At 72.0% G+C, this 10,522-nt stretch overlaps 2 protein-coding genes and 1 non-coding gene across 3 annotated transcripts in view; 2 read left to right on the forward strand and 1 right to left on the reverse strand.

Annotated features, from left to right (window-relative positions):
• The window catches only part of LOC132321926 (filamin-A-like), a 24,645-nt gene extending 23,975 nt beyond the window's left edge, over nucleotides 1-670 (forward strand). The window contains exons 44-45 of the mRNA XM_059835300.1: nucleotides 272-432; nucleotides 513-670. Of these exons, the coding sequence (XP_059691283.1) occupies nucleotides 272-432; nucleotides 513-670 (319 nt within the window). The remainder of the gene's footprint in view (nucleotides 1-271; nucleotides 433-512) is intronic.
• On the forward strand, nucleotides 58-196 carry LOC132321939 (small nucleolar RNA SNORA70). Its single transcript, XR_009484969.1, has one exon. It is a non-coding gene; the product is annotated as a small nucleolar RNA SNORA70 (small nucleolar RNA).
• Nucleotides 671-1,293: 623 nt separating the features above from the next.
• Nucleotides 1,294-8,301, reverse strand: PDZD4 (PDZ domain containing 4). The gene is given in 14 exon segments (XM_059835301.1): nucleotides 1,294-1,428; nucleotides 1,430-1,729; nucleotides 1,761-1,997; nucleotides 2,524-2,661; nucleotides 3,749-3,880; nucleotides 3,953-3,961; nucleotides 4,135-4,236; nucleotides 4,369-4,431; nucleotides 4,685-4,783; nucleotides 5,047-5,122; nucleotides 5,721-5,815; nucleotides 6,059-6,112; nucleotides 6,115-6,159; nucleotides 8,242-8,301. Coding segments are annotated over 14 exon segments (1,545 nt in total).
• Between the last annotated feature and the right edge of the window lie 2,221 nt (nucleotides 8,302-10,522).

Here is a 10,522-nt window from a genome sequence, read left to right on the forward strand (position 1 = left end):
TGGTGTGTGCCCGTTGTTTGGGGGTGGCCCCCCCGGGGTCGGGCCCCCCCACCTCTGCCGCAGCCAATTAAGCCGGCCGCGGCCCCCCCGGCCGTGGGGCCCCGGCGTGCACTGGCTGCGCACAGCAACCCCCCGGCTGTGTAGGGCGCCCCACCCGCCCCCCGGGGGGGCGCCCCAAGGGGCCGGGGGCACAGCCCCCCCCCCACCCCACCGCGGGCAGGGCTGGGGGCGCGGGGGGGCTCCCCAGACTCACCCCCCGCCCCCCCCCCAGGCTGCAGACGGGGATGCGGGGCGCCTTCGGGAAGCCGCAGGGGACGGTGGCGCGGGTGCACATCGGGCAGGTGATCATGTCCATCCGCACCAAGGCGCAGAACAAGGAGCACGTGGTGGAGGCCCTGCGCCGCGCCAAGTTCAAGTTCCCGGGGCGCCAGAAGGGTACCGGGGGGCGCGCGGGGGGAGGCGGGGCGTGGCCGCGGGGGGGTTTGGGGTGCCCCTGACCCCCGGCCCCCCCCAGATCCACATCTCCAAGAAGTGGGGCTTCACCAAGTTCAACGCCGACGCCTTCGAGGACATGGTGGCCCAGAAGCGGCTGATCCCCGACGGCTGCGGGGTGAAGTACGTCCCGTGCCGGGGGCCCCTCGACCGCTGGCGGGCCCTGCACGCCGCCTGAGCCCCCCCCGCCCCGCCCCGCCCGGGGGGCCCCCGCTGCCCGGCACCCCCCGGGGGCACCTCTGGCCCCTGAGGGGAGGGGACAGGGGGGTCCTGGTGGGAATAAAGGTTGGTGGGGGCCCTCCCCCCCTCCGCAGCCCGGCCGCCTGGTTTGTGGGGGGGTGGGGGGAGCGCGCGCGTGTCCCCCTGCCCACCCCCCCCACAGAGGAGGCTGCACAAAGGGGGTGAAATGAGTAAAAACGAAGCGTCGCTTTATTCCCCGGGTGCAGCCCCACCCCCACCCCCCCCCCCCGGCTCTGTACAGACAGTGACAGTGGGACAGGGGGAGGGGCAGACACGGGGGGGGGGCAGGGGGAGCACCCCAGGCTTTTGGGGGGGGGGGGGGCTGGGCGCGGATGCCTGGGTCCTCCCAGCCGCGGGGGTCAGGGGGTGGTATTTAAAAAAAAAAAAAAAAGGAAAAACCCAAAACAGCCACATTCACAGACACGACCATGGGGGGGGAGGGGAGGGCTCCCCCCTTCCCCTTGTGCTTGGGGGGGAGGGAGCAAATGGGGGGTGGGGGCTTGAGGGGTGTTTGCCCTCCGTCCCCGCGCCCCCAAACGGCGCGGGCGCCCCCCCCCCCCCTCAGACGGTGGTGACGGAGAGCAGCGGGTTGTAGACGCGGCCGCCGTCGGCCGCCCGCGTGCCGCGCGCCAACATCTCCTGGATGGTCACCCAGTTGTCCAGGATGCGGCGGCTGCGCTTGCGCAGGCCGCGCCGCGCCCCGCCGCCAGGGGGCGGTGGCGGCGGCGCCGCCGCCTCGGCGCCCCCTGCGGCGGGGCCGCCCCCTCCTCCTCCTCCCGCCGCCGCCGCCGCCGCCCTCGGCGCGGCTCTGCAGCAGCAGCTCGCGGCGGCGGCGCTGGGCGCGGGCGCGCGCCAGGTGCTGCTTGCGCTGCTCGCGGCTCCAGTAGCGCCCGGTCTTGAGCTCGCTGCGCGCGTCGTCGTCGGTGGTGGAGCCGCCGCCGCGCTCCTCCAGGATCTTGATGGCGCGCGCCTTCAGCAGCCGGTCGCGGCCCGGCCGCTTGCCCCGCGGGCCCTTGCCCCCCCCCCGCCGGCGGCCCCCCCAGCCCGCGCAGCGGCGGCGAGCTGCGGCAGCTCTCCCCGGTGTTGTAGGCGCTGGTGCTGTCCCGCTCGGGCGCCTCCGAGATGTCGGCCAGCGGCGGCTCGGCGCCCGCCGCCTCCAGCCAGGCGCGCAGGCAGCGCTCCCGCAGCCGCTCCATCTTCTGCGCCCGCAGCAGGTGCCGGCACTTGAACTCCAGGTGCCGCAGCTCCTCCTCCAGCAGCGCCAGCTCGGCGCGGCCCGCCGCCGCCGCCGCCGCGCCCCCCAGCCGGCCCCGCAGCTGCCGGTAGCGCCGCAGCTCCGCCTGGCTCAGACCCGCCGCTGCCGCCGCCGGCCCCGGCCCCGGCCCCGGCCCCGGCCTGCCCCCGGGCGCCAGCGCGCACACCCGCCGCCGGCTCTTCCCGCCGAGGCCGAGGCCGAGGCCGCGGCCGCGCCAGCCCTCCCTCCGGCCCCGAAGCCCGAGACGGCCGCGGCGGCCGCCGACCCGGCCCCGGCCCCGGCCCCGGCCCTGCCGGCGGACCCGCCCCCCGCCGCCGGGCCCGGCCCGCAGCCGCCGCCGCCACCGGCGGAGCCCGCTCCCGAGCCGGAGCTCGACGCCGACCCCGGCCTGCCCCCGGGGCTCGGCCCGCCGCCCGGCCCCGACCCGCCGCCCGCCCTCCCCGCCGCCCCGGCCCGCCCCCGGGGGCCCGGCCCGGCTCTCCCCGCGGGCGGGCGGGGGGGCGCTGGGGGGGCCGCGGCGCGGCGGTGCGGGGCGCAGGGGGGGGCCCCTCGCCCCCCTCGTCCCCCAGCAGGTCGTGCTCCGAGCTCTCCTCGTTGCGGGTGCTCTCGTCCGTGCGCCCCACCCCGCTGTCGGGCTCGGCGCCCCGCGGGCAGGGGGTGGCCGGGCTGGGCGGCTGCGGGGCGGGGGGGGGGGCAGGAGGTGACCCGGGCCCCCCCGCGGTCCCCCAACGCCCTCCCGCCCCCCCCTTGGCGCCAGGACTCCTCTCACGCCCCCTGACCCCATTAGCCCCCCCCGCCTCCAGGTGCTTATTGCCCCCAACACTCCTACTGCCCCCCCGACCCCTCTCTGCCCCCCCCCAAACTCCCTATTACCCCCTGGACCCCCACCAGGACCCCCTGTTGCCCCCCCTATTGCGCCCCCCCATAAGCCCTACTACCGCCAGAAGCCCCCCCCTTCCTGCACCCCTGCCTCCTCCTGCCCCTCTAAAAGCCCCTCAAGCCCCCCCTGACCCCCATCTGCCCCAGGGACACCCCCCCCCCATTGCTCCCTCTGACCCCCCATTTGCCCTGGCACCCTTTACTACCCCCCCCCCCAAGACCCCAACTGCCCCCCTCGAGCCCCCCCATTGCCCCTGGACAGCCCCACTACTGCCCAGCACCCGCTATTGCCCCCCAGGACACCCTATCTCCCCCCCCCCCCCCCCCGTACCCCCCTAGAACCCCACATGAACCCAAAATCCCTCACTGCCCCCCCCAGAAAACCCCTGTCACCCCCCCAGGCCCAACGCCTGCTCCCCAGACCCCTACAGCCCCCCCCAAATCCCTCCTTTCCACCCTACCCCCCTCCTTGACGAGGGTCCCCCTAAGATCCCCCTCCTCACTGCCCCCCCCGACCCCCCGCTGCCCAACTTGACACCCCCCACACCCCTATTACACCTCTAAGTCCCCCCCGCTGCCCCCCAGGATACACTACTGCCCACCCCCAGGTGCCTGTTGCCCCCCCCCCGAACCCTCTTTTGCCCCCCCAGGACCCCTGTCTGCCCCCCCCCAGACCCCTACCACCCACCCAGAGCCCCCTGTTACCCCCCGGACACCCAAACTGCCCCCGGGGCACCCGTTGCCCTTATCACCCCCACTGACCCCCAGGACCCCCCGCTGTCCCCCTGCAGCACCCTCTTGCTGCCCCCACACCCCCATTCCCCCCCCAAAGACCCCCTTATCTGCCCTATGGTCTCCCCTAAGTGCTCCTCCGGCACCTACTGCCCCCCCCCCGCCCCATTTTGCCCCCCTACCTGCCCCGGGGGGGTCCAGGGCCCCCGCTTGCCGCAGCTCCCCGTCCTCATCGGAGCCGAAGTCGTCGAGGAAATCCTCGCGGTCACTGTCCTTCCAGCGCTGCAGAGCGGGGGGGGGTCAGGTACCCCCAGACCCTATGGGCCCCCCCTGCCACCCCCAGGGACTCCCCACAGTCCCAAGCTGGGGACGAAGGCCCCCCCGGTCCCCTGTGCTCCCTCAGGGTGCCCAACCCGTGCTGGGAGCCCATAGGACCCCCCCCCCCAACTCCCGCTGGCAGCCCCAAGGAGCCCATAGGCCCCCACAGACCCTCCCCAGCCCCCCTAATGCCTCCAAGGACCCCCCCGGGGACGTACCTGGCTCTCGGGGCGGGCGAGGAGGAGGGAGATGTTGGTTTGCTGCTCCCGGGTGAGGAAGGCCACGGCCTCCTCCCGGTCTTGCACCTCCACCCCGTTAATCTGGGGGGGGTGGGGAGGGCATAGGGGTAAGCAGGGGCCAACAGCACCCCCCAGGAGCACCCCCCCCCCGACAGGATCCCCAGGGACCCCCTCCCTGGGACCCCACGGGTGCAGGGTCCCCCCCAAACCCACCTGGATGATGCGGTCGCCCTCGCGGATGCGCCCATCCTTGGCCGCGATGCTGTTGGGGTTCACCTGGGGGGGACGCGGGGGGGGGGGTCAGTACCCTCACAGCCCCCCGGCTCCATCTGGAGCCCCCCAGGACCCCCTGACCCCCCCAGTGCCACCCCAGTTAGCCCATGAGGCCCCTCCCTCTGGATCCCCTTTAGGGCTCTGCCCGCCCCCCCCCCCCCCCCCCCCCCCAGCCCCCGTGGGGATCCCCAGCCCCGGGGGGGACCAACCCCCCCCCCGCCCCACACCCTCCAGCCCCCCCGGGACCCCCCCATACCTCCCCCACGTAGATGCCAGCGTCCTCCTCCCCGTCAGTGCGGTAGCAAACGGTGAGCCCCAGCTTGTCCCGGTGACTGGCCTTGTACAGCTCCACCTCCTGCCGGGACCCTGCGTCAGGGGGACCCCGCGCCAGCGGGACCCCCCTCCGGGGGCTGCCCCCCCTCCCCAAACGCACCCAGGCCCCCCCCTTCCCCGTATCCTCTCGAGATTCCACCCGCCCGCCCCCTAATAAATCGCTTTTGTCTCCTCTTGCTTCGTCTCCGCGTGGTCCCAGGTGGCCGGCCCTCCCGATCGGCAGATGTGGGTTCCCCCCCCCAACCCAGACCCCCCCAAAGTGCACCCGGGGGTCGGGGCGCCCACCTCGTACTCCAGCTCCTCTGGGCGCTCGGGCTCCCCCAGATCCGTGGGGTCAAAATAGTCATGGGGGAGCGGGGGGCTGGGGGGAAGGGGGGAGAATCGTTAGGGGGGGCTGGGGGGGGGCCCAGAGGGTCTCTATGGGGTGGGGGCCTCTATGGGGGACCCCCAGGGGTCTGGCAGGGCACTGGAGGGGGGGGGCTAAAAGGGTCTGGATACGGTGGGGGTGGGGTCTCCCTGGGGGGTCCCCAAGATTTCTAGGGGGCTCAAGAGGGCCTCGGGGGGGGGGGGGGGGGCTCCATGGGGAACCCCAAGGGCTCTGGGGGGTTTCCTAAGCCCTGGGGGGGTTCATTGGGGAGTCCTGGGGGGGTCTGGGAGAGCCAATATAGAGCAGGGAGCACTCCATGGGGGTCTCCCCAAGGGGCCTGGGGGGGCCCTATGGGGCGGGGAAGCCTCCACAGGGGTCCCCAAGGGGTCTGGGGCGGTCTCAGAGAGGCCCAGGAGGGTCCCTATGGGTGGCCTTCCCCCACAGCGGGGGTCCCCAAAGGGTCTTGGGTGTCCCGGGGGGTCTAAGAGGCCCCGTATAGGGCGGGAGGGCCTCTGCGGTGGTCCCCCGGGGGTCCGAGTTGGTCCTGGGGGTGCTGGGGGCAGGAGGGTCCCTATGGGTGGGATGCCCCCACCGAGGGGGTCTTGGGGGGTCCCGGGGGGGTCTAAGGGGCCCCGTATAGGGCGGGAGGGCCTCCGCAGTGGTGCCCAGGGGGTTCGGGGAGGGTCTCTGTGGGGCGCAGGGGCTCCGCGTCCCCACCCGGGTCCCCAGGCGCCCGCACTCACGGCTCGGCCCCCCCGGGGCTGCCGGCCCCCCGCCCGGGGCCCAGGCGGCTCTCGAAGCTGATGTCCGTCTGGGTCCCGCTGTCCACCAGGCCGGCGGCGGGGGGGGGGGGCCGGCCCCCCCCAGGGGTGCGGGGGGGCGGCAGCTCCGAACGGGGGGCCCCCCGCCGGCGGGGGGGCGGCCCCGGGGGCTGCGGCGCAGCACCTGCAGCACCAGCGGCTCCCTGGGCCCCCCGCGGGCCCCCCCCGGCACGGCTCCGGCCCCCGCCGCGGCCCCTCCTTCCCGCTCACCTGGGGGGCAAAGGGGGCCTCAGGGCCGCCCCCCCGGGGGGCTCAGCCCCCCGACGGCGGCCCCAACCCCGCCAAAGCCCCCGCGCCGCCCCCCCCGGCCGCCCCTGTGGACCCCTCCCAGACGCTCCCCCCTTAATCACCCCCCGCAGCCCCCCAACACGCCGCTGGGCCCCCCCGAAGCCCATCAGACCGCCCCCCCGAGGCTGCCGCCCCCCCCTCCATTGTCTGCCTCTCGCCCGGAAACCGCGGCAACCGTTGCCATGGAAACCGGCGGGGAGGTGGGCGGGGGCAGGAGGATGGGGACACCCCCCACCAACCCCCCCCGGCCCCACCACGGGCGCGACAGGCGCCCCAAAACCCCCCCGGCCCTACAGACCCTGCCAGCCCCGCCCCCTGCCCCTATAGCCCCCGTTACCTGTCCCTACACCCCTATAGACCCCATTACCTGTCACCACACCCCTATAGCCCCCGTTACCTGTCCTACACCCCTATAGACCCCATTACCTGTCACCACACCCCTATAGCCCCCGTTACCTGTCCTACACCCCTATAGACCCCATTACCTGTCACCACACCCCTATAGCCCCCGTTACCTGTCCTACACCCCTATAGACCCCATTACCTGTCACCACACCCCTATAGCCCCCGTTACCTGTCCTACACCCCTATAGACCCCATTACCTGTCACCACACCCCTATAGCCCCCGTTACCTGTCCTACACCCCTATAGACCCCATTACCTGTCACCACACCCCTATAGCCCCCGTTACCTGCCCTACACCCCTATAGACCCCCACCGCCTGTCACCACACCCCTATAGCCCCCCACTGCCTGTCACCACACCCCTATAGACCCCGTTACCTGTCCTACACCCCTATAGACCCCCAATGCCTGTCACCACACCCCTATAGCCCCCGTTACCTGTCCTACACCCCTATAGACCCCCACCGCCTGTCACCACACCCCTATAGACCCCGTTACCTGTCCTATACCCCTATAGACCCCCACTGCCTGTCACCCACACCCCTATAGCCCCCGTTACCTGTCCTACACCCCTATAGACCCCCACCGCCTGTCACCACACCCCTATAGACCCCGTTACCTGTCCTACACCCCTATAGAACCCCCACCGCCTGTCACCACACCCCTATAGACCCCGTTACCTGTCCCTACACCCCTATAGAACCCCACCGCCTGTCACCACACCCCCTATAGCCCCCGTTACCTGTCCTACACCCCTATAGACCCCCACCGCCTGTCACCACACCCCTATAGACCCCGTTACCTGTCCTACACCCCTATAGACCCCCACCGCCTGTCACCACACCCCTATAGCCCCCGTTACCTGTCCTACACCCCTATAGACCCCATTACCTGTCCCTACACCCCTATAGACCCCCACCGCCTGTCACCACACCCCTATAGACCCCGTTACCTGTCCTACACCCCTATAGCCCCCGTTACGTGTCCCTACACCCCTACAGACCCCCACTGCCTGTCACCACACCCCTATAGCCCCCATGAATTGTTCCTACACCCCTATAAGCACATCATCTGTCCCTATACCCCTACAGACTCCGTTACCCATCCCCACACCCCTATAGCCCCCGTTACCTGTCCTACACCCCTATAGACCCCCACCGCCTGTCACCACACCCCTATAGACCCCGTTACCTGTCCTACACCCCTATAGACCCCCACCGCCTGTCACCACACCCCTATAGCCCCCGTCACCTGTCCTACACCCCTATAGACCCCGTTATCTGTCCCTACACCCCCTATAAGCCGATCATCTGTCCCTATACCTTATAGACCCCGTTACCCGTCCCCACACCCCTATAGAGCCGTTACCAGTCCATACACCCCTCGTTACACACCCCTCCAGCCCCGATATCCCTCCCCACACCCCTATAGATGCATTAACTATCCCCACACCCTTACAGACCCGTTACCCGTCCCCACACCCCTCCAGCCCCATCACCCGCCCCCCCCCCCATCTCTTGCCCCCCCCCAGCCCCACACCCGCCCCTACGGCCCCACAGCCCCCCCCGCCCCGTACACCCCCCCCCCCGGCGCCGGTACCTGCAGCATCACCCGGTGCTGCTCCTCCGGCTTCTGCACCACGCACATGTTGCAGCCCATGGCGGGGCCCGGCCCGGCGCCACCCCCGTCCCCGTCCCCCGTCCCCGTCCCCCGGCCCGGCCCGGCCCGAGCGGGGTCCCGGCCCCGCGGTCCCGGCCCCGGGCTCAGCCCCGGCCCCCGCGCTCCGGGGGGCGGCAGCGGCCCCCCCAGCCCCCCCCGGGCCCCATGGCGGCGGGAGGGTCCGGCGGGGCCGGCGGCGGCGGCGGCGCCGCCCGGTTCGGGCCGGTTCGGGCCGGTTCCGGTTCCGGTTCGGGCCGGTTCGGGCCGCGGCGCGCGGCAGCGGCGGGTGGCGGCTCGCGGCGATGGCGGAGGGAGGGGCCGGGTCTGGCCACGCCCCCCCCCCGCGCGCGAGCACTCCCCCGCCCCCCTCAGCCCCCCCGTACCCCGTACCGGTCCCCGTATCCCGTCCGTCTCCCGTACAGCCCCCCCCGACCCTCCATAGTCCCTATAGAGCCCTATAGATCCCCCACAGCCCTCCGCACCCCCAGTCCTCTACCGCGCCGTTACAGCCCTATAGGGCCCTGTAGCCCCCCCAGACCCCTCTGTAGACCCCGTGAACCCCCACAGACCCCTACAGAGCCGACACAGACCCGCCGGGGTCCCCCCAGGCCTCCCACGCAGCCTCATAGCCCCCTATAGACCCCCTATAGAGCCCCTATAGAGCTCCAGGGACACTCCATTAGCCCCCGTAAATCTCCTACAGGGCTGTACAGCCCTATGTAGACCCTATAGCCTCCTGTACGGTGCTCTAGCTCCCCCTCGGTCACCATATAGACCCCCCACAGGCCCTCACAGAACCCCCCTTATAGGGGGGTCCTTATAGGTCCTTATGTACCCCCCCAGACCTGTTACAGACCCTATAGCCCTCCTACAGAGCCACGTAGCCGCGCCCAGGCCACCTACAGACCCCTTAACGCTCCCTCTACCCCCACAGGGTCCCTATAGGCCCCCTATAGCCCTCCCACAAACCTCCTACACCTCTACACCGCCGCCAAAACCCCCCACAGCCCCCCTCTACTCGCCTATAGGTCCCTTATAGCCCCCAGGGCCCTCCTGAGCCCTTGTAGCCCCCTTACGAGCCCCTATAGCCCCCATAAGTACCCTTATGTGCTTCTATAGGCCCCCCAGGCCTTCACCCCCTGACCCATTAGCGACCTCGTACCAGCCGCTATAGGTCTGAAGGCCCCTATAGACCCCCCCGCCCCGCGCTGACCGCCCCCCCGCGGGCTCTATAGGCCCCCAGCCCCTATAGACCAGCCCCACAGCCGCCCTCCCGGCAGGTTCCTCCTTTATTTGGGCCTGGGGGGGTTTCCCCGTTTTTGCCTTTTTTTGCTCGGTCTGTTTTTGGCGGTTTTTGTACAAGAGGGGTATGTACAGTATGTATAGGGCGGGGGCGCGCGGGGGGGCTCGGCTGCCCATTGGGGGCGGGTGGGGCCGGTTCCGCTTCTTTTCCCGAGGGGAGGGGGCACCGCACACAGGGGGGGGCTAACGCAGCTACGACACCAGCGCACGGGGGCCGGGGGGGTCCCGGGGGGCGCGGGGGAGCGGGGCGGGGGGGGGCAGGGGGTTGGGGTGCAGACCCCCCCGCGGGGGGGCCCGTCGGCTCGTGTGAGAGTTGCCAAGGCCGCGCCGTGAGATGCATTCAGAGACTGGGGGGGGGGCGTCGGGGCCCCCCCAAACCCCGAGGAGGCGGGGGGGGGCCCTGAAGGGGTGGGGGGGGGCCTGAAATCTGGGGGAGGCAAAATCCCCCCCCCCAATTTGGTCTAAAGAGAACCCAGGTGTCCAGGGGCCCCCCCAGCCAGGACTGGGGGGGGGGGCCGTTATTTTTTTGGCTAAGTCCAACGGGGGTCCCCGCCCCCCCCCGTTGTGAGGCGCTTTTTGGGGCCGTCCCCCCCCCGCCAGCTCCAGCCCCCCGAGTGCACAGGGCGTGGGGGGGGCGCTTAGGGGTCCCCCCCTTTGGCAGTGGAGGGGGGCTGGGGGGGGCCCTTAAATGGGGGGGTGAGGAGGGGGTTGGGGTCCCCCTGGCTTGGGGGGGGGGCCCTTTGCTGGGGAGGCTCTGGGGGACCCCCTTTGGCTTGGGGGGGTCCTCAGTGCCGGGGGGGCTCCCACTTTGCCATGGGGTGGTCCCCATTGCCGGGGGAGGAGTCCCCAGCACCGGGGGGGTGGCCCCGGTGCTGGGGGGGTCCCCAGTGCTGGGGGGGGTCCCCATTTTGCCATGTGG

The sequence above is a fragment of the Gavia stellata genome, unplaced genomic scaffold, assembly GCF_030936135.1.
Source record: "Gavia stellata isolate bGavSte3 unplaced genomic scaffold, bGavSte3.hap2 HAP2_SCAFFOLD_117, whole genome shotgun sequence".
In the NCBI taxonomy this organism is placed as follows: Eukaryota; Metazoa; Chordata; class Aves; order Gaviiformes; family Gaviidae; genus Gavia; species Gavia stellata.